The sequence below is a fragment of the Ranitomeya variabilis genome, chromosome 3 (assembly GCF_051348905.1).
Source record: "Ranitomeya variabilis isolate aRanVar5 chromosome 3, aRanVar5.hap1, whole genome shotgun sequence".
Taxonomy (NCBI): Eukaryota; Metazoa; Chordata; class Amphibia; order Anura; family Dendrobatidae; genus Ranitomeya; species Ranitomeya variabilis.
The window spans coordinates 38,895,324-38,919,453 of NC_135234.1; the positions used below are offsets into that span (position 1 = coordinate 38,895,324).

Consider the following 24,130-nt stretch of genomic DNA (forward strand, 5'->3'; position numbering starts at 1 on the left):
GGATTATATGTGCTGCACATAGACACTCAGATGCCAGGGAAAGCATAGAAAATCAAGGCAATATACAAAGACATTCAGGAGCCAGGGAGAGCTGGGGAAAGTCCTGGCATACCTGTGGGAAGAGGAGAACAGCTCGATTAGATGGTACAGATGATGATAGTATTGTAGCAGACATGTCGTCCAGACATATCGTCATTTTTCTGATTTGTTCCAGTGGCTATTTTTTTTTCTTTTGTTTCAAAATTGACAACTAGAATTGCCGATCTAGATCGCTGCTCAGTTCTTATACAGACTGACACCATGACACTTCTCAGTTTCAGTAAAGAGAGTCCAAAAGTGACAATGACAATCAGTACAGCTGTACTTTAAGCAAAAGAGGCCACAACCAATAAACCGAAAAATGACAGCTTCTGCTTACCAATTTGTTTTATTCCCGCTGCCCCAAAGCAGGGGCGGGCAATTAATTTTCCTGAGGGGCCACATGAGAGGACATGACTGTTGTGGAGGCCGAACCAATAGGCTGAAATTAATTAAATGCAATATTAATATTAAAATAGTAATTATAATTATTTATATTAATATTAATTGTATCACTTAATATTGAACAGAATTAATTATGCAGACATCCCCCTGTACACCGTGTGAGCCCACACACAGCCCCCTATACACATGTATGAGCCCCCCTATAACTTCCTATATACAATATGAACTCCAACATAGCCATTATATACAGTCTGAGCCCTCACATAGCCTCTCTATATACAATATGAGCCCTCACGCAGCTTTCTATAATCACTGTGATCCCCACATAGACTCCTATATACAGCGTGAGCTCCACATAGCCTCCATATATACAGTATGAGACCCCAACAGACTCCATATATACAGTGTGAGCCCCACATATTTTTCATATATACAGCATGAACCCCAAATAGCCTCTTAAATACAGTACAATAGTGTGAGACTCACATAGCCTCCAATATACAGTGTGAGCCCCACGTAGCCTCCTATATACAAAATAATCCACATTTAGCCTTGCTATATACAGCGAGCCCCCATATAGCCTCCATATATACAGCATGAGCTCCCATATAGCCTGCATATATACACCTTGAGACCCACATATCCTCTGTCATGGTACTGTTGCAGGATTTCTTGGGGAAAGGGGCTCATTCCCTATCCCTCATACTAGGGGGTGTCCTAGTCTATCCGTCCTCCAGATCACTCCGGAAGGTGGAGAAGCCGGGGTCACATGCCTTGCTATGCTCCTGATTTACCCTTATCTGTTACCTCCCCCACCCAGGATGGTGTGAGGCCAAAGTGTATAGGATTATACTAACCAGACAGACAATTGGAGACAAACAGGGATAAATGAAAACTGCAACCATACAAATACACTCACCAAAAACCAGAGTGAAACACAGGGGAGGGTAAGCAGGTGAAACCAAATAGGAGATGATGAGGATGAATACGCAAACAAACTCCCCACAGAAATTGCCAGGACAAGTCTCCAAACACCAAACATCTCCTCCAACTCCAAACCAGGAAGAATGAACTATCACTGTTAATTCTCAAATGCCAGTGGCAAGCATATAAACCAGAGGGGAGTGTTCAACAGGGAACAACTAAGGCAATCCATGATGGAGAGCTCCAGGAGATAAACTGAGCTGATTAACCCTAGCAATGCCAGAGCAAAGAAAACCTGCACTGTTTAGTATGATGGTGAAGCTGTTCTAACTCCTACAGACGGTATGAGTCTGCACATAGCTCCTATATACAGTATGAGCCCCATATAGCCTCCTATATACAGCGTGAGACCCACAAAGCCTCTTATATACAGCATGAGCCCAACATAGCCTCCTATATACATACAAATATCCCATACTCATGAAAAAAAACAACACCACATACTCAGCAGCGCAATGAAATGTAAATTAAATTGCATTCTGAGGATGCAGATAGCGGTGACAGCGGTGGATGGATGGCGGGTGGGGGAGGGCATGGTGCTGCCCGTGCGCCACTGTTTCTGCCCTTTTGCTGTCTCGATCCATAGGACTGGAACAGCCAAAGGGCTGGATTTGGCCCGCGGACTGTAGTTTGCCCAGGTCTGCCCAAAAATATTGCTTTTTAAGAAGTTGTGATTGTTAAGAAGTTTAACAGGCTTTAGTTAAATATTTATAATTTCTTAAAATGAAGGGGCGCACTGGAAAAAGTACAGTATATGGACGGCTGACACATCTATGCCCCACGGTCGGGACCCCTCTTTGGACCAGAACGAATAGTCACTCGACAAGCTTCCTCCCTTTCTACCTTCATTCATCTGAATCAATCACTATTAGTGATGATGAGCGAATATACTCGTTACTTGAGATTTCTCGAGCATGCTCGGGGGTCCTCCGAGTATTTTTTAGTGCTCGGAGATTTAGTTTTTTTTGCCGCAACTGAATGATTTACAGCTACTTACCCAGCATAAGTACATGTGGGGGTTGCCTGGTTGCTACGGAATCCCCACATGTACTTATGCTGACTAACAGGTGTAAATCATCCAGCTGCGGCGAAAAAAACTAAATCTCCGAGCACTAAAAAATACTCAGCGGACACCCGAGCGTGCTGGGGAAATCTCGAGTAACGAGTATATTCGCTCATCACTAATCACTATGTGGCTGGCTGCAGACTTCCTCCCACAAAATTTGTCAAGGTTGCTTGGAGCCAAATTCCACATATTGAAAGGGCTTACCTCGAAAAAGCCACCCACTTAAAATGATTAAAGGGGTTGTTCACAATTTTTTGTTTTTGTTACTTTATTGCATGTAATTGGGGCTAAAAATCAATTTTGTGATTGTTTCATCAAAAGTCTCGCACCATTCGCCTTCCATAGTCCCTGTGTTGCACTATCTGGCTGCAGAATGAGGGAATGGATAATCCATCAGTGAGCTCATTCTGACAGTCTTACATGCAAGTTTGTAACTATTTTATCTGTCTTTTTTTTCTGACCTTGTTTCAGCAGATTTAGGGCCACAGACCACATCAACGTTGACTGCACCAGGAAATAATAAGTCGTATAAAAGCCAAACAGTGCAAAATTTTTAATAAAGCTCAATTGTAAAAATGATTTTTAGTTCAAAATAAATTGAACTAAGTAAAAAAAATAAATAAAATTGTCCACAAAGACGGCCAACCCTTATAAAGCCATACTTCCTAAGAAGCAACAGTCCGAACAGAACATGGTGACATGGCATGTAGTCGAGGCGTCAGACAAGGTTGCATCCTGTCACCTTTTCTCTCCAATTCATGTATGCAGAAGCTATTTTCGGTAAGGCCGGACTTGCCTAAAAAGAAGGAATTAAAATTGCTGGACAAATCATCAATAATCTGAAATATGCAGACGATACAATATTGATAGAAACTAGTGTAGTTGGAAAGAAGGACTTATTATGAAGGGTCAAGATGGAAACCGAGAACATGGGACTCCTACCCAACACAAAGAAGACTAAGATATTGATTACTGCCAGGTACGAATGGGGCATATTTGGGATGGACGGCGACAAACTGGAAGTTGTAAAGTACTTCAACCTAATCGAATCAATGATCACTCAAGATGCAGCGACAGCAATGGAAGTCAATAGGAGAAGAGCTATGGGCAAATCAACAATGAAGTCACTGGACGAGGTCTTCAAGTCAAAGAGCATTTCACTGACGAAGAAGCTCATACATAGTTTGGTCTTTTCTGTGGTAACATAAGGATACCCTGGACGATAAAGAAACAAGACAGAAGAAAAAAATCAATTCCTTCGAAATGTGCTGATGGAGAAGGATATTATTAATACCATGGATGGCAAGAAGAACCAATTAGTTTTGGAACAAATCAAGCCAGACATGTCACTCGAAGCAAGGATCACCAAGCTACGACTTGTCTACTTTGGAGACATCATACGAGGAGAGCAATCACTGGAGAAGGACATCATGGTCAGAAGAATAGAAAGAACAAGGCGAAAACGAAGATCAGCAGCCCGATGGCTTGATACAATCAAGATAATGGCTGTGGTGATGGACCTATCTAGATCGATCTTCCCACAGAGTGTTCATCGATCAAGTCGCCATGGCTCAAGATTGAGGTGAAGGCTGTTAAATAATATCTAACTTTTCCAGAGCATCTTACAAACTAGTGAGACCTCGGTGCCACCGAATTTTCATGAAACAGCCTGGAAAGTTTCTTGTAGCAATTGAACAATTTGTAAATGGGAAAGAGGATGCAGAAGCTGGTGCAGGAATGGATGCAGTCTCTAAAAGGGTGTGTGAGGCTTTAAAGGGAACCTGTCACCCACAAAATCGAAGGTGAGCTAAGCCCACCGGCATCAGGGGCTTATCTACAGAATTCTGTAATGCTGTAGATTAGCCCCTGATGTATCCTGAAAGATGAGAAAAAGAGGTTAGATTATACTCACCTGGGCTTCACGGTCCGGTCTGGGGACTCCCATCTTCTTACGATGACGTCCTCTTCTTGTCTTCACGCTGCGGCTCCAGCACAGGCGTACTGATTTGCCCTGAGGTCGGAGCAAGGTACTGCAGTGTGCAGGAGCCGGGCCTCTCTGACCTTTCCCAACTCCTGCGCACTGCAGTGAGTATAATCTAACCTCTTTTTCTCATCTTTCAGGATACATCGGGGGCTTATCTACAGCATTACAGAATGCTGTAGATAAGCCCCTGATGCCGGTGGGTTTAGCTTAAGGCCCCGTCTCACATAGCGAGATCGCTAGCGAGATCGCTGCTGAGTCACAAGTTTTGTGACGCAACAGCGACCTCCATAGCGATCTCGCTATGTGTGACACGTACCAGCGATCAGGCCCCTGCTGCGAGATCGCTGGTCGTGTCGGAATGGCCTGGACCTTTTTTTGGTCGTTGAGGCCCCGCTGACATTGCTGAATCGGTGTGTGTGACACCGATCCAGCGATGTCTTCACTGGTAACCAGGGTAAACATCGGGTTACTAAGCGCAGGGCCGCGCTTAGTAACCCGATGTTTACCCTGGTTACCAGCGTAAATGTAAAAAAAAACAAACACTACATACTCGCCTTTCGGTGTCCAGGTCCCTTGCCGTCTGCTTCCAGCTCTCACTGACTGCCGGCCGTACAGTGAGAAGTGAGAGCACAGCAGTGACGTCACCGCTGCGCTCTGCTCTCAGTGTACGGCGGCTCAGTCAGAGCAGGAAGCAGACGGCAAGGGACCTGGACACCGAAAGGCGAGTATGTAGTGTTTGTTTTTTTTGGTAACCAGGGTAAACATCGGGTTACTAAGCGCGGCTCTGCGCTTAGTAACCCGATGTTTACCCTGGTTACCCGGGTGCTGCAGGGGGACTTCGGCATCGTTGAAGACAGTTTCAACGATGCCGAAGTCGTTCCCCTGATCGTTGGTCGCTGGGGAGAGCGGTCTGTGTGACAGCTCCCCAGCGACCACACAACGACTTACCAACGATCACGGCCAGGTCATATCGCTGGTCGTGATCGTTGGTAAATCGCTTAGTGAGACGGGGCCTTTACCCTCGATTTTGGGGGTGACAGGTTCCCTTTAAGCGACACATGTCTCTCAAGTCTTCTCATTAAAAAATTGTTGGGCTATTTCCAACTTTACAACCTTTTTTAAGGCTCTATAACATCTAACATAAGAAACTAAATTTTTTTTAGAAAAATGGGCGTTTTACACCTTCATTTCCTATGTGGGTCTATGTATCTCCATATGAACACACCCCTGCTCCATTCTAGCTTCCATTTGCAGTGGCAAAACTAGAGTCCTACATATTGGTCAGATGTATTAGCTCTTGCGCAGTTCTAAACCCTATAAAGACAAACATGTTGCACCCCCCGATTATGTCATAATGTCCTCTCTGATGCACTAATGTCACCCATGCTGGGACTTTTCCAGGAATAATGTCCTTCATCCTGTGCCCCTTCCAGTAATAATGTCCCTCATGCTGGGCTTCTTACAGTAATAATGATCAACATCCTGTGCCCCTGCTAGTAAGAGTGATCCCCATCCTTGGCCCCTTTTCAGTAGAAATGTCAAACAACCTGGTCCCTTTTTTTTGGTATGATGTCACCCATCCTGAGCCCATTCCTCTAATGATGTCCCTATCCTAGCCCCTTCCTGGTATAATGTTCACAATCCTGAGCCCATTACTGGTAAAATGTCCCCCCTATCCTGAGGTATTGTCCTCATCCTGGAATCTTTCCCGTAATAAATAATGCCCCCTATCTCAGTGTAATGTCCCCATCCTTGCCCCTTTCATTAATATATGTCCCCCAACCTGGGCCCCTACCAGTAATAATGCCCCCCATGCTGATGTGATGTCCCTATCCTGGCACCTTACAGTCATTCATTATTTATTATGCTTTGTTTATATAGCACCATCATATTCCGCAGTACTTCACTAACATTTTCACCCCTGTCCCCAATGGGGCTCACAATCTAAATTGCCTATCAGTATGTCATTGGCATTTAGGAAGAAACCAGAGGAAACTCGCGCAATTACGGGGGGTACATACAAACTCCTTGAAGATGTTTTCATTCTTGAAATGTGAAACCAGAACCCCAGCACTGCAAGGCAACAGTGCTAACCACTGAGCCACCGGTCGGCCAGTAACATTTGTCCCTCATCCTGGGCCCACTCCAGTAACAATGTCTCCATCCTTGGCCCCTTCAAGTAAGACGTCTCCCATCTTGGGCCCCATCGTGACATAACATCCCAGCTCCTGGGCCCATCCTGTAATAATGCTCCCCGTTCTGAAACAGTTCTATTACACATTTTAAATAAAAATACTTGATTCTTTTCACTTTCCCTCGCTCCCATGACGCGCGGGGTCTTCTTCTATAGCCGGACCCCGGCAGCTGGACTTCAGTGTGACTGCTATGAGTGACACCTGTGACTGGCACGCCTCCGTCACCTGCCGGCCTCTGTATTGTGGCACAGGAACCCGAGGACGCACGTTCAGCTGAAAAATGCACCAGTATTTGTGGACCCCCCTCCCGCATACGCCCTTCCACTTTTGCACCCTCTGCGACTGCAATTGCTACACCCCTGTCCACCTGCCCTCTACTACTTACTAATTAGCTTGAGGTGGGTGATTTTTTACAAACTTTTTAGACTTTTCCTAATTTTTACACCCCTCCCTGCTGCATTTTGCCATCCTGCAGCCATTATACGGAATGGTAGAATTCTATCTGCATGCAGTCGTCACTAGGGGGAGCTCACTACACATGGATTTATGCAGATGTTTATAAATCTGTCCGCAGCCATCTCCCCCTAGTGGCCAATGAGATCTAGCAGAATGTTAGATTCCTACTGAGACCTCCCAAAACATAGGACCCTCGGGCATCGCACAATTGGCCCATATGGTCTTTTTTGTACCATATAGACAGGGCTTCATAATAGAGTGATACTGTGTAGATCGGGCAGCAGTAATTGTGGTTTTTAATAAGAATTTGTTGGGCAGGTCAGAAGCCACAAGTTTCTATTCACTGATGTCTTGAAAAGCTCCTGAAATAAGTATTTAATGGTGAGGTTGAGAAGTTTTCAGTTTCGGTGCAGGGCACCCTGTATGGAAACTACATCATCTCTGTCCACCCACCCAGACAGCTGAGCCCATGTGCGACACACGGGCAGTGACTGAAGACGAGGGTTCGAGGTAAGTAGCTGTTGTATCTGGGAAAAGTGATTGTAAATGGCCAGAAACTCTAGCACCATGGTAAAGTTATATACTGTCTATATCCTGACCTGCACCTATAGCCGTATACTGTGTATATATCTAAAAGCCATCTCTAGGAAGCATATTCCTATAAGCCCCAGTCTATATGACACATGCACACTGCATAATGATCACGTCTGATTGACCATTAAAGGAGTTGTCCAGGCTTAGTCCGTAATCACCGTATGTGACTGTAGACTTGTGAATCATCACAGCGCAAACCATGAGCATTATCAGTCATTTGACCATAAGGGTGTAATTTGCATACTTCCGGCCACATCCCGACTAGACATGTTGCTCAACTGTTTTGTACTGAGCAAAGCTGGACAAGTCTAGTCGTCACGTGACCATATGTCTGCAAATCCCATACTTGTGGTTATGCGCACGTCTGCTTCAGTGCCCGCATTGGGGAATCCTAACAGCATGCACACTGCATGCTGTGAAGATTCACAAGTCTGGAGTCACGTAGAGAGGCTGCAGGCTTGAGTCCCAAGCGTGGACAACCTCTTTAAATGTATCTTTCTCTCAATGATTTTTGCAGTAGTCACTGACTGCACATCCGTGTACTGTCTGTCCACATCCATGACCCATTCATAAAAATGTATGAGTTTGATCCGCGTATTGAACCAAACTTGGTCTCTTTCTCCCTTTTTTTGATGACCGTCGGTTACTAAAATAAAAGGCCTTGTGCACTCTCCATAAGGCTATAATGTGTCCAAGCTCCATTGAAATGAATGTGGTAGTTCGTGAGCCAGTCACATCCGCAAACTTCAGACATGGCTGCTTTCGTGTGCACTCCATCTGTTCCTCCAAAAGGATGACCGGAGCCTGTGAAATGTGCCAATGATAAGAGCGCCATGGGTCCTATTTTTGAAGCAGATTTCAGCAATTTTCTGTCATTTCTAATGTTGCAAGATGTTTGCGCAACTCGAACGTGCGCAAAAATGGTACAGCTTTTGGTGCTTGTCTGTCGGTCCCAGCCTTCACCAAAATGGACGAAACTAGAATGGGACAGGGCCAAGCCCACCCGTCTAATTCAGCAAATTTTACTCCACTTGACCCGTGTAAATTTTGCCAGAAATATAATCCAATCTCATCAAACACGTTCTCCATTGAGACTGGAGTAACACTTCTGGTAAAGGCGCTCTTCAGTTGTAGAATGCACCTAATTTATTAAGTGGTACGTGCCCCTTAATGAGTTTGTCACGCCTTACTCCATCGTTGCCTTCATTGTGATCGGAGTGCACAGCTCCAGTCTTAATAAATCAGGCCCTATATTCTTTACAAATTTAATAGATCAATGCGTGCTCAGAGCAAGGTTCATAAAGGCGAAGTTGGGAGAGTTTAGGGTGGAAGAACATGATCAGAGTCTGGACCTCAACCCCATCCAAACGTTTGGGTTGATCTACAACAGAGATTGTGAGCACGGCCTCTGCTCCCACATCAGTCTCTGACATAACAAATGCTCTTCTGGATGAAAGGGAAAAATTCCAACAGAAAACCTTCCCAGAAAGAGGCTCACTCCTTATTAATATCTATGTATTTAAAAGGGAATGTTATAAAAGCTGGAATTTGTAGGTGTCCCAATACTAGGATAAGGAAGTAGGGGGCCAGGAATGAGCTCTACTTCCCCCTCCTATGGCTGTCTTCTATTACAGTAAACTCCCATGACATCATCAACCAAGGCCATCTCCGAAAGCCATCTACTGTCTGAATATTCAGTAACCTTTGCATGTGTGGTTTGGAGTTTGCCTAACAATCTGTTTCCCTCAACTGGAAATCATCTCTTCAAAAAACTACTGTTTGTTTTTCTACTATCTGCATTTACTTCCCGGCTCAGACCTGCTTATTAACCCTTCATCAGCTGTGAGCATAACAAACTCTTCCCTGGTACTGTTCACACTATAAACGGTGCTGCAACAGTGTATTTACTATCTACAGTGCTCAAAAAAATAAAGGGAACACTTAAACAACAGGATATAACTCCAAGTAAATTAAACTTCTGTGAAATCAAACTGTCCGCTTAGGAAGCAACACTGATTGACAATCAATTTAACATGCTGTTATGCAAATGGAATAGACAACAGATGGAAATTATTGGCAATTATCAATAATAAATAATAATAATTTTATTTATATAGCGCCAACATATTCTTACAAATTATAGAGGGGACTTGTACAGACAATAGACATTACAGCATAACAGAAATCACAGTTCAAAACAGATACCAGGAGGAGTGAGGGCCCTGCTCGCAAGCTTACAATCTATGAGGAAAAGGGGAGACACGAGAGGTGGATGGTAACAATTGCTTTAGTTATTTGGACCAGCCATAGTGTAAGGCTCGGGTGTTCATGTAAAGCTGCATGAACCAGTTAGCTGCCTAAGTATGTAGCAGTACAGACACAGAGGCTATTAACTGCATAAAGTGTATGAGAACATGATGCGAGGAACCTGATTATGTTTTTTTTTTTTTTGAATGGGCCAGACAGGGATCGTTGGGTCAATGCATTGAGGCGGTAGGCCAGTCTGAACAAATGAGTTTTTAGGGCGCGCTTAAAACTGTGGGGATTGGGGATTAATCGTATTAACATAGGTAGTGCATTTCAAAGAATCGGCGCAGCTCGTGTAAAGTCTTGGAGACGGGAGTGGGAGGTTCTGATTATTGAGGATGCTAACCTGAGGTCATTAGTGGAGCGGAGGGCACGGGTAGGGTGGTAGACTGAGACCAGAGAGGAGATGTAGGGTGGTGCTGAGCCATGGAGTGCTTTGTGGATGAGGGTAGTAGTTTTGTACTGGATTCTGGAGTGGATGGGTAGCCAGTGTAATGACTGGCACAAGGTAGAGGCATCTGTGTAACGGTTGGTGAGGAATATGATCCTGGCAGCAGCATTCAGGACAGATTGGAGCGGGGAGAGTTTGGTAAGAGGGAGGCCGATTAGTAGAGAGTTACAATAGTCCAGACGAGAATGAATAAGTGAAACAGTAAGAGTTTTTGCAGAGTCGAAAGTAAGAAAAGGGCGAATTCTAGCAATGTTTTTGAGATGCAGATAAGAAGAGCGAGCCAGTGATCGGATGTGGAGGGTGAATGAAAGCTCCGAATCAAGTATGACCCCAAGGCAGCGGGCATGTTACTTTGGAGTAATGGTGGAACCGCACACGGAGATGGCAATGTCAGGAAAAAGTAGGTTAATAGAGGGAGAGAACACGAGGAGTTCAATACACACTCAATAAAGGCGTGGTTCTGCAGGTGGGGACCACAGACCATATCTCAGTACCAATGCTTTCTGGCTGATGTTTTGATCACTTTTGAATGTTGGTTGTGCTTTCACACTCGTGGTAGCATGAGATGGACTCTATAACCCACACAAGTGGCTCAGGTAGTGCAGCTCATCCAGGATCGCACATCAATGCAAGCTGTGGCAAGAAGGTTTGCTGTGTCTGTCAGCATAGTTAGAGGCTGGAGGCGCTACCAGGAGACAGGCCAGTACACCAGGAGATGTTGAGGTGGCCGTAGGAGGGCAATAACCCAGCAGCAGGACCGCTACCTCAGCTTCTGTGCAAGGAGGAACAGGAGGAGAACTGCCATAGCCCTGCAAAATGATCTACAGCAGGCCACAAATGTGCATGTGTCTGCACAAACTGTTAGAAACCGACTCCATGAGGATGGTCTGAGTGCCTGACGTCTACAGATGGGGTTAGTGCTCACAGCCCAACACCGTGCAGGAGGCTTGGCATTTGCCACAGAAAAGGATTGTCAAATTTGCCACTGGCGCCCTGTGCTCTTCACAGATGAAAGCAGGTTCACACTGAGCACATGTGACAGATGTGACAGAGTCTGGAGACGCCGTGGAGAGCGATCTGCTGCCTGCAATATCCTTCAGCATGACCGGTTTGGCAGTGGGTCAGTAATGGTGTGGGGTGGCATTTCTTTGGAGGGCCGTACAGCCCTCCATGTGCTCGGCAGAGGTAGCCTGACTTCCATTAGGTACCGAGATGAGATCCTCAGACCCCTTGTGAGACCATATGTTGGTGCGTTTGGCCCTGGGTTCCTCCTAATGCAGGACAATGCCAGACCTCATGTGGCTGGAGTGTGTCAGCAGTGCCTGCAAGATGAAGGCATTGAAGCTATGGACTGGCCCACCCGCTCCCCAGACCTGAATCCGATTGGACATATCTGGGACATCATGTCTCGCTCCATCCACCAACGTCACGTTGCACCTCAGACTGTCCAGGAGTTGGCGGATGCTTTAGTCCAGATCTGGGAGGAGATCCCTCAGGAGACCATCCGCCGCCTCATCAGGAGCATGACCAGGCATTGTATAGAGGTCATACAGGCACGTGGAGGCCACACACACTACTGAGCATCATTTCCTTGTCTTGAGGAATTTCCACTGAAGTTGGATCAGCCTGCAATTTGATTTTCCACTTTGATTTTGAGCATCATTCCAACTCCAGACCTCCATGGGATATTACTTGTGACTTACATTGATCATTTTTAGGTTTTACTGTTCTCAACGCATTCCACTATATAATGAATAAAGATTTACAACTGGAATATTTCATTCAGTGATATCTAGGATGTGGGATTTTAGTGTTCCCTTTATTTTTTTGAGCAGTGTACAAACAATATTCAGTATCCTGCTCATCACCAATGCCTGCAGCTAACCATTTGTACTCCCTACATCTGCGGTAAGCATAACAAATTCTTCTCTGTTGCTGTTCACACTACAATGCTGCTCCAAGTTCTGGATTGACTTTACATCTACAGTTCCTTTGTATGCTTACACTCCTGGCTCTGAATCTTCTGATGTATCCTGCTATTCTTGCCCGCCTGAAATCATGAGTCCTCATTGATCCATGTGCCGAATGGCAAGTCCTGCAGCTTTGCCACTGCATTTGGTCCATGTTCTCTATGGCTTAGAGAATCCATCTCACGAGATGAACCCATAGCACTTGTAAAGCCCATACAGGATACACACAATGAAATTTACTGAAGACCTCATGATTAGTCTTTTAGATTTGACTCTTTGGCAAATCAAAAATTCAGTAACATTCAGATCAACAGAACCTTGTTTTCTATGTCTTCCAAAGGGAAAAATAATTGTCAGACACGGTGATATAATACAATAGGTCATAATTTTTATGCTGTTTTCTCATAGATCTGGTGACGATTCGAATGATGACTGGACTACAACCATTAATATACCTATGTCTTCAGCCTCTATTGGGTATGTGTTAGATCCTTCCTCGACAGATTACTTTTTCTTTTCTTGAATTGATTTGATTTCTATCTCCAATACCTAATGAAGGAAATGTTTCACTTTTCCTTGTACAGTATCAGTGCTTTTCCAACCTCCAACAAATCTCAGACTCTTTTCTCAAAACTTTCAGCATGTCTTGACCTGGGTAGAACCAAATGATGAACCTTTTATCTCCTATGATGTCTCCTACTCCAAAGACTAGTAAGTTCTGACAAAAATGTGAAGAAGCCGAAAATGTTTTAAGACAACCTGTCAATTATCCTAATATGACTGTATAAGTTAATTCATATATTCTTTATTAAAGAGCTTGTTCAGCCCTGGGGAAATATTTGGCAAGCACTGCAGTTTGCCAAATCCTAAAACGCTTAGGATTCAGTGGAGCTTGCTAGCTCTAGTGCTGTTAACAAGACCAGAAATATGCGATTTTCATCTTTTTATGGACCGACAAGCTTCTCATCCACTGGAATTGCCAAGCAGAGCCAAAGTCTAACATTGTGTAATATGAAATTTTCCCATGGCTGGCAACCCATTTAGGTATAAATTCTGGAGCATTTCAACTTAGAACCCAACACTGTGTTTTATCTCTATTATTCATTCTAGGAATTTGTGAAAACATTGACAACTGGATGCTGTCGTTTGTTGCGAGTGTTCTCACAGTCTGCCACAGTAAAATTGATGCTTATAGTGTAAGACAGTGCAGGGACCCCACCTCTTTGTCAAGTGAAGTGGTAACACCAAGTTATCAGTTTATTCATAGAGATTTTGTAAAGATTTTTGAGAGAAATAATAGAGGAATGGCAAAACAAAAAGCTCTGATCAGATTCCTTTAAGACCCTCACTCCTCCACCAAACTTCACAGTGGGTGCAAGACAATGTGGCTGGTACGCCTCTCCAGGTCTGCGTCTAGCCATTAGACGACAAGGTGTTGATCTGGGGATGCTTCAGCAAGGCTGGAATTGGGCAGGTTAATCTTTGCGACGGACGTATGAACATCGGGGAGATCGCCACTAACACCGTGAGAAAAACTCTCACGGTGCTAGCAGGTATGTCACCGAGGTCAACGCAGTTCAGCCCGGCTGGGAACGCAGCCTCAGTGATGTCACCACTAGTTACTGATGCTGCGCTAGCAGCAGTTAAGTCACCAGGGGTTCTCTGCCTGGATTATCGGTATCCATGCCTGAACAGTAGGTGTTTGGTACGGATGCCGAACTTTACTGTTCGGGTTCACCCATCTCTAGCTTGAATCATCCATCTGAAAATAAAGAAATAAAAAAATAAATATATATAGCATCAGCGCATCAGTAGAAGTCCGATCTATATATACAGTGGGGAAAAAAAGTATTTAGTCAGCCACCAATTGTGCAAGTTCTCCCACATAAGAGAGGCCTGTAATTGACATCATAGGTAGACCACAACTATGAGAGTCAAAATGAGAAAACAAATCCAGAAAATCACCTTGTCTGATTTGGCAAGATTTATTTTTCAAATTTATAGTCGAAAATAAATATTTGGTCATCTCAATCTGAGCATGCCCCACCCCTGGCGGTCATTTTCCAGGAGGCCACCACATCACATTAATGGATGTGCAGAGGGCTCCGGGGTTTCACAAAATGCACCAAAGAGCACCGCAGCCATTTTCACCCACAGCGGCGCACATCGGAACACCCCCTCATCTCAGCCTGCGGCCTGCAACACCGCTCCACTCTTGCCTCCTCCAGTGACCCTGGGATCCTGCTCCACCACGGCCGGTAAGTTACAGTGGGGGAAAAAAATATTTAGTTAGCCACCAATTGTGCAAGTTCTCCCACTTAAAAAGATGAGAGGCCTGTAATTGACATCATAGGTAGACCACAGCTATGAGAGTCAAAATGAGAAAACAAATTGAGAAAATCACCTTGTCTGATTTGGCAAGATTTATTTTGCAAATTATGGTGGAAAATAAGTATTTGGTCATTAACAAAAGTTCATCTCAATATTTTGTTATATATCCTTTGTTGGCAATGACAGAGGTCAAATGTTTTCTGTAAGTCTTCACAAGGTTGGCACACACTGTTGGTGGTATGTTGGCCCATTCCTCCATGCAGATCCCCTCTAAAGCAGTGATGTTTTGGGCCTGTCGCTTGGCAACTTGGACTTTCAACTCCCTCCAAAGGTTTTCTATGGGGTTTGAGATCTGGAGACTCGCTAGGCCGCTACAGGTCTTTCATATGCTTCTTGCGAAGCCACCCCTTTGTTGCCCTGGCGGTGTGCTTGGGATCATTATCATACTGAAACACCCATCCACATTCCATCTTCAATGCCCTTGCTGATCGAAGGAGGTTTGCACTCAAAATCTCACGATACATGGCCCCATTCATTCTTTCATGTACACAGATCAATTGTCCTGGTCCCTTTGCAGAGAAACAGCCCCAAAGCATGATGATGCCACCCCCATGCTTCACAGTAGGTATGGTGTTCTTTGGATGTAACTGGGCATTCTGTCTCCTCCAAACACAACGTTTTGTTTCTACCAAACAGTTCTACTTTGGTTTCATCAGACCATATGACATTCTCCCAATACTATTCTGGATAATTCAAATGCTCTCTAGCAAACTTCAGACGGGCCCGGACATGTACTGGCTTAAGAAGGGGGACACATCTGGAACTGCAGGATCTGAGTCCCTGGAGGTGTAGTGTGTTACTGATGGTAGCCTTTGTTATGGTGGTCCCAGCTCTATGCAGGTCATTCACTAAGTCCCTCTGTGTAGTTCTGGGATTTTTGCTCACTGTTCTTGTGATCAGTTTGACCCCACGGGGTGAGATCTTGCGTGGAGCCCCATTTCGAGGGAGATTATCAGTGGTCTTGTATGTCTTCCATTTTCTTATTATTGCTGACACAGTTGATTTCCTCACACTAAGCTGCTTGCCTATTGCAGATTCAGTCTTCCCAGCCTGGTGCAGGGCTACAATTTTGTTTCTGGATTCCTTCGACAGCTTTTTGGTCTTCACCAGAGTGGATTTTGGAGTGTTACTGTTTCAGGTTGTGGACAGGTGTCTTTTATACTGATAAGTTCAAACAGATGCAATTACTACAGGTAATGAGTGGAGGACAGAGGAGCCTCTTAAAGGAGAAGTTACAGGTTTGTGAGAGCCAGAAATCTTGCATATGTTTAGGTGACCAAATACTTATTTTCTACCATAATTTGCAAAAAAAATCTTGACAAGTTGATTTTCTGGATTTATTTCTCATTTTGACTCTCATAGTTGTGGTCTACCGATGATGTCAGTTACAGGCCTCTCTCATCTTTTTAAGTGGGAGAACTTGCACAATTGGTGGCTGACTAAATATCTTTTTCCCACTGTACATATAGGCAGTAGGGGGTGGTACTGGAACAGATGATCTACTAGCTCTGTACCACGTAGATGCCTATCAGAGACTAATACGGGAAGGCATGCAACTGAACTTTCTGAACACTTTTGACATGTAATAGAAACATAATTAAAAAGTTTGATCAGCGGGGTGTGAATGCTAAGACCCTCATCGATCACTAAATGAGAGGGGCAGAAGTACTCAGCCAAGAAGCATTTACCTCTGAAAATTGAAGATGTTCTCAACATTAAGTCTACGATTCTGTCTTCTGTCCGTCTACTTTTAGTATTCATTGGGGGGACTCAACCCCCAGGACTCCACTGATCAAAACTTCTGATATTTCTCTACGACTTGTCAAATGTTTACAGAAAATGCACTTAATCTTCAAATTTTGTTGCATCCTTCGGAAGAGACACAAAATGGTCATAAGAATCCTATTCGTTCAACAATTATTCCTGACCTCGTTAACCACTGATATATTTTTTTTACAGCAGACGTTTTGTTCCAGCGATAAATTGCTTGAATATCACGATACGACGTTGTGACCTGACGAAGCATTTCACAGATATTTTTTCAGAATACAAACCAGGAGTCCAAAGTTTTACTCATAAGAGAAGATCAAACGTAACAGTTTATCAGTTTCCCCTGAATCCAAAAGTGAACAGTAAGTAAAATCGGAGGGTAGACAGTGAAGCACAAGACTTCAGATCAGGACGTGCGTCTGGGCTTCCTCTATGTCGTTGTGATTCCCCTTTTACATAAGCATATTCATACACATATACTGTAGATAAAATACACTTGTACTAATATATGACACACATTTACACATACATATACGAAGTATGCACACACATCAATATTTGTTCGTTTTTTGCTGCTTTTAAAACATTCAGAACCTTTCATTTCAAATTTTGATTTGTCGCCATTTTCAGAGACCCATTTCTTTTAGGGTCGGTTCACACAACTGATTTCTCTACATCTGAGAAAAACGGGTCAACTATTTTGATCACACTTTGATCAGAGTGACTTCAATTTTTCTCCGATGTGGAGAAAAAAAAAAGTTTCTCCACCTTCTTCATTCTGCCAATCCATGAAAATCGCACCGCACTCGAAGTTTTTCATGGACCCATAGACTTGCAGTTCCAATTTTGATCTGACACCTGGATCAAAATTGGACATGTCTACTATTTTTTCCGCTGACCACATGGTCCGAGGAAAAAATGGACATGTGCACAACCCTATAGAATATCGTGGGTACGAGTGAAAACCATGGATAGCACTTGTCCGAGAAGATCGATTGTGTGCATGAGCCCTACTTGGATGGAGATGTGCGGAACCTTGTAGTTTTTGAAGGATGAGCTATTATTTTAGGGGGTCTGATGCAATTTTCTTTACCATACAGGTTAAATAAATTTACATTTTGATAGATTGGACTTTTATATCAAATATTACAATATTTCTTGCACTATGATCATGGTATTGAAGTTTCCATGTCTTATTGAAGCAAATACAGAAATGACGATCCACTCATCACTCAGCTATGTTTGGCATTAAATCTTTCCTGATAATATACATTTTATCTCAGCTATAGTGGGTCCTCCCATTGTGGATGTAGCGGCATGTGACAGCTGCCTCGATCTTTCTATTCGGCCCCCAATCTCTTACTTATGGAGCGAGAAGGAACAGCGTAATGTTACTATGCTGGGACCAGATGTTTTTGCTAAAATGGATTATCTGATTCACTTTGTGCCACCACTGGACGTAGGTATAATGTGCCCACTTGTGTGGTGTCAATCTAGTGAATATCATTTATTCATGAGTTAATTAAAGGGTTATTCCAATAATAGGAAGTCACTGAATAATGACATAATAATCACTGGGGGTCCGACTGCAGAAACCCCCAGGGATCCTTAGAACAGGGCTCTGGAATCTGGGAAGAGTCTCATCTTCACTGGAGCACAGCAGAGTATGCTTGACCTTCGCTTCATTCACTACCTATGAGACTGCTGAAAATAGTGGAGCTCTGCGCTCGGCTTTCCTCTGCAGTTCCATAGGCAATGAATGGACCGGATGTCGAACGTGTGCACCGTTCCTCTTCTCAAGTGGGGGAAATGCAGAGTGCAGTTCCCAGAATCCAGAGCCCTGCTGTGGGTCCCAGGAGCAAGAAATGCAGCGACCAGCAAATCATCTTAAAGTCATTATTTTGGGAATAATTCTTCAATATTCTGAATATTTTGACCATTTCCAATGCGCTAAGTAATGTCCAAGAGTCTGATCGTCACTGCAGTAGATAGAAGAGATTGAATGACTGTTGCATTAAATGGAGTTTAGTAAAGCAGTGCTATTAAAAAGTACAATACATTTCCTGGGATCACTAAAACCCGAGACAACCTGCAAAAATTAGAAAAAAGGTTTAGCTCTGCTTGCGCTGGCATCACGTCTTCCATTTATGCTATCGATGACTTGCTTGTGCACACGGCGTCTTCTTCGGGTAGATTCTGCCTTAAATCAGCCCGACAAAGCTACAATGTCCCAATGACTTGATGTGCATCTCTTCAATCTTTTTGAGCTTTATTCTTCCTTTTCGAAGCCGCTCACTAGTTGATATACAGGTGCATCTCACAAAATTAGAATATCATCAAAAACCTAATTTATTTCAGTTCTTCAATACAAAAAGTGAAACTCATATATTGGATAGAGTCACTACAAAGAGACTGATCTATTTCAAGTGTTTATTTCTGTTAATGTTGATGATTATGGCTTACAATGAAAACCCAAAAGCCATTATCTCAGTAAACTAGAATACTTTATAACACCAGCCTGAAAAAATCATATTAACATCCGAAATGTTGGCCTACTGAAATGTATGTTCAGTAAATCCACTCAATACTTGGTCGGGCTCCTTTTGCATCAAATACTGCATCAATGCAGCGTGGCATGGAGGCGATCAGCTTGTGGCACTGCTGAGGGGTTATGGAAGCCCAGGTTGCTTTGATAGCAGCCTTCAGCATGTCTGCATTGTTTGGTCTGGCGTCTCTCATCTTCCTCTTTACAATACCCCATAGGTTCTCTATGGGGTTAAGGTCAGGCGAGTTTGCTGCACAATCAAGCACAGTAATACTGTTGTATATAAACCAGGTATTGATACTTTTGGCAGTGTGGACAGATGCCAAGTTTTGCTGGAGAAATAAGTTTCAACCAAAATCCCATGTACATACTTAGAGACCAGGGTGGCAGAGAATATCTGTCTGCAAACCCAAATCAAAAATCAGCTTCAAACAGTATGGCTGTGTGCACACATTGCTGATTTTTCGCGTTTTTTTCGTGGTTTTTCCCTATAAAAACGCTATAAAACCGCAAAAAAACAGCATACAATATGCATCCCATCATTTAGAATGAATTCTGCAATTTATGTGCACATGATGCGTTTTTTTTCCGTGAAAAAAACGCATCGCGGTAAAAAGCGCAGCATGTTCATTAATTTTGCGTTTTTTTTGCGGATTTCCCACTATAAAATGCATTGGGAAATGTCTGGAAAAAAACGCACCAGAAACGCGTCATAACCGCGGCAAAACCGCGGCAAAAACGCATGCAGATTTCTTGCAGAAAATTTCAGGTTTTTCCTCAGGAATTTTCTGCAAGTGTGCACATAGCCTATCAGATAACAACAGGAGGACAAAAAGAGCAAACTGATTATATCTAAAAGATATCATGTCATTTTATTATATCATAGAAAAGGTAAAATGTCACAACAATATATAGAACACCAAAAAACAATGCAGACTGTTATGGACCCCACCCACACCTATCCCCACCCCACATATACACTTCAAACCCTGGAAAAATAAATAAATAAAGGTCCAAAGACCGTAACTCAGGGAAAAGACAGTGCGTCCAAACATGGACGTCAGGGAAGCAGCATGCATGAACCAGATGATCGGGAATAAAGTTACACCCGTCTATCTAACATCTAAGGTACAATAGTGCATGGCAAGAAATGCAGCGCTTACCAACAGATGAGTGGAAACAAGGAGGGGGGTGGATGGAGGGTCCCGACGCGCGTTTCGCGGCAGCTAGAGGTCGCTTTCTCAAGGGAGGGAAATAAATTTCCATCTCCAAAAAGCTTGTCGGCAGAGGGAAGCATGAAGTGCTCTAAAATGTCCTGGTAGACGGCTGCGCTGACTTTGGTCTTGATAAAACACAGCGGACCTACACCAGCAGATGACATGGCTCCTGAAATCATCATTGATAGTGGATACTTCTCACTAGACCTTGGAAATCAAGGTCCCAGAGTCTGGAGGAAGAGTGGAGACAATCCAAGCTGCTGGAGGTCTAGTGTGAAGTGTCCACAATCAGTGATGGTTTGGGGAGCCATGTCATCTGCTGGTGTAGGTCCACTGTGTGTTATCAAGACGCAAAGTCAGCGCAGCCGTCTACCAGGAAATTTTAGAGCACTTCATGCTTCCCTCTGCCGACAAGCTTTTTGGAGATGGAAATGTCATTCAGGGCAGTTTCTAGCCCAAAAATGACACAGGGCGAGAGTAGGAAATTTCTCCCCCCCCCCCCCCCCCCCCCGGCACCGAAAATAATAAACATTATTTTTGTGGGCTTGAGTAATAAATAGAGAGCAGGCTTGTATCTTCCCTTTTTTTAATAAATTATAATTTGCCTTTAACTTATATAGAACTTGGGGAAAAGGGACAAGTATGCTAATTATTAACGGTGAGAACAAAGTTGTAGGTAAATAATATCTATTAATTATTTTGGAAACAGATCCTAAAAATTGTAGGTTGCAGATTTATGAGAAACTGACTCTTCTAGATTTAGCCGCTGCAAAAGCATTAATAGCTTCCGAATAATTCAGCTTTTCTGCCAGTTCATTTTCTAATTCCAGGTCACATTTACTAATCTCTTCTAAAAGGAGATTGGCGAGACTTTCCCCAGATGTATCAGTAGCAGGACGATAGCCAATAAAATGTTCCTTTATTGCTACGTGATCATCATCTATATCAACAAATCTTAAGGTGTATGACAACTGTTCAGTGTGACCTGCATCTTGTGTGCAGTCCAACATTATTGAAAAATACTTAGATCTTTTGGCTTTTTCTAGAATACATTTCTTCACCTGAGAGGCCATCAAGCAGATAATTTCATTTTGAATTAAATTTCCACAGTAATGTGTATGGATTTCCTGGGAAGTAATTCGTTTTAAATGATCTCTCATTACTGGTTCAAATTTTCCAAGAAGCTCTATAAGCCCAAGGAAATGTCCATTATTTGGTGTAAACAATGTATTTGACGATCCTCGAAAAGCTAAATTATTGGTTGCCAGGTATACAGTTACTGCCATAACTCTTTCCAACACTTCTCGCCTGGGTGAGGATGCCACCAGACTGCCAAAGATGAGGTAAGTCAGCTGGGCCCCCTCCCGGGTTTCATGCTGTGGGGCATGCCAAATCAGCATGCCCCAAGGGTGGTTGGGGGGGGGGCAGGTGTGGGGGTCCCCATCCAAAAAAAAAGGCTAGCCCAACCCATCCCATCCCTCAGACCCCCTCACCTGTTCAGTGTGTCAGTGCCCTCTGCCCTCTGAGTCTGAGCGCGCTCAGACTGCTAAATGGGGCTGCTGGGAAGGGAAGGACTAATCCATAGGCAGGGGGTGGGCATTTTTGCTATACTGCTACCACTGTCAGACTAGACTGCAGCCTGTCCTGTCCAGCATTGAAATTGGCAACAGCCAGGCAGCCTAGTCTGACAGTGATAGTGTGTGTGCTTAGCTCTTTGATCACTGTCTCAGGGAGCGCCCGTGCTCAGCCGAGAGCGCGGCGCCCCTGCTATCAGTGTGGGAGTGGCCGAGCTGCCTCATCCTGGCTGTTCATTCTCGCTGTTCATCCAGCGCGGAGCGGAGGTGAGTCATACCTCCCAACTTTTGAAGATGGGAAAGAGGGACAAAGTTTGCGGCGCGCTTTGCGCGCCGCGGCAAATTTTAGGCCACGCCTCTGACCACACCCATTCATAATTAGTCACACCCATATCCACATCCCAACCACACCCATTTAGCACTGCCGATCACACTGTTTCATATACAATAATTATAAACAAAAAAATATGGCCACACAGTGCCCCATACTGTATAATGGCCACACATGATGCTCCATACTGTATAATGAACACACATGACGCTCCATACTGTATAATGGCCACACATGATGCTCCATACTGTATAATGAACACACATGATGCTCCATACTGTATGACCGCACATGATGCTCCATACTGTATAATGACCGCACATGATGCTCCATACTGTATAATGACCCCACATGATGCTCCATACTGTATAATGGCCGCACATGATGCTCCATACTGTATAATGAACACACATGATGCTCCATACTGTATGACCGCAAATGATGCTCCATACTGTATAATGACCGCACATGATGCTCCAGACTGTATAATGACCGCACATGATGCTCCATACTGTATAATGACCCCACATGATGCTCCATACTGTATAATGACCGCACATGATGCTCCATACTGTATAATGACCGCACATGATGCTCCATACTGTATGACCGCAAATGATGCTCCATACTGTATAATGACCGCACATGATGCTCCAGACTGTATAATGACCGCACATGATGCTCCAGACTGTATAATGACCGCACATGATGCTCCAGACTGTATAATGACCGCACATGATGCTCCAGACTGTATAATGACCGCACATGATGCTCCAGACTGTATAATGACCGCACATGATGCTCCAGACTGTATAATGACCGCACATGATGCTCCATACTGTATAATGGCCGCACATGATGCTCCATACTGTATAATGGCCACACATGATGCTCCATACTGTATAATGGCCGCACATGATGCTCCATACTGTATAATGGCCACACATGATGCTCCATACTGTATAATGACCGCACATGATGCTCCATACTGTATAATGACCGCACATGATGCTCCATACTGTACAATGACCGCACATGATGCTCCATATTGTATAATGACCGCACATGATGCTCCATACTGTATAATGACCGCACATGATGCTCCATACTGTATAATGGCCACACATAATGCTCCATACTGTATAATGACCGCACATGATGCTCCATACTGTATAATGACCGCACATGATGCTCCATATTGTATAATGACCACACATGATGCTCCATACTGTATAATGACATACAGGCACGCAGCTCACACACAGGCACGCAGCTCACACGCACGCAGCTCACAAACACATGCAGCTTTGACACAAATGCATCACACACGCAGCCATCACACACACACGCAGCCATCACACACACACACACGCAGCCATCACACACACACACACGCAGCCATCACACACACACACGCAGCCATCACACACACACACACACGCAGCCATCACACACACATGCAGCCATCACACACACACGCAGACATCACACACGCAGCCATCACACACACACACACACGCAGCCATCACACACACACGCAGCCATCACACACACGCAGCCATCACACACACACAGCCATCACACACACACAGCCATCACACACACACAGCCATCACACACACACAGCCATCACACACACACAGCCATCACACACACACAGCCATCACACACACACGCAGCCATCACACACACGCAGCCATCACACACACGCAGCCATCACACACACGCAGCCATCACACACACGCAGCCATCACACACACACACGCAGCCATCACACACACACGCAGCCATCACACACACAGCCATCACACA

At 44.2% G+C, this 24,130-nt stretch overlaps 1 protein-coding gene across 1 annotated transcript in view; it reads left to right on the forward strand.

The window, feature by feature from the left end:
• Nucleotides 1-24,130, forward strand: part of LOC143817930 (interferon alpha/beta receptor 2-like) — a 40,033-nt gene that overhangs the window by 8,812 nt on the left and 7,091 nt on the right. Inside the window, exons 2-4 of the mRNA XM_077299399.1 lie at nucleotides 12,899-12,967; nucleotides 13,075-13,201; nucleotides 16,841-17,013. Coding sequence (XP_077155514.1) covers nucleotides 12,916-12,967; nucleotides 13,075-13,201; nucleotides 16,841-17,013 — 352 coding nt within the window. The 5' untranslated portion in view covers nucleotides 12,899-12,915. The remainder of the gene's footprint in view (nucleotides 1-12,898; nucleotides 12,968-13,074; nucleotides 13,202-16,840; nucleotides 17,014-24,130) is intronic.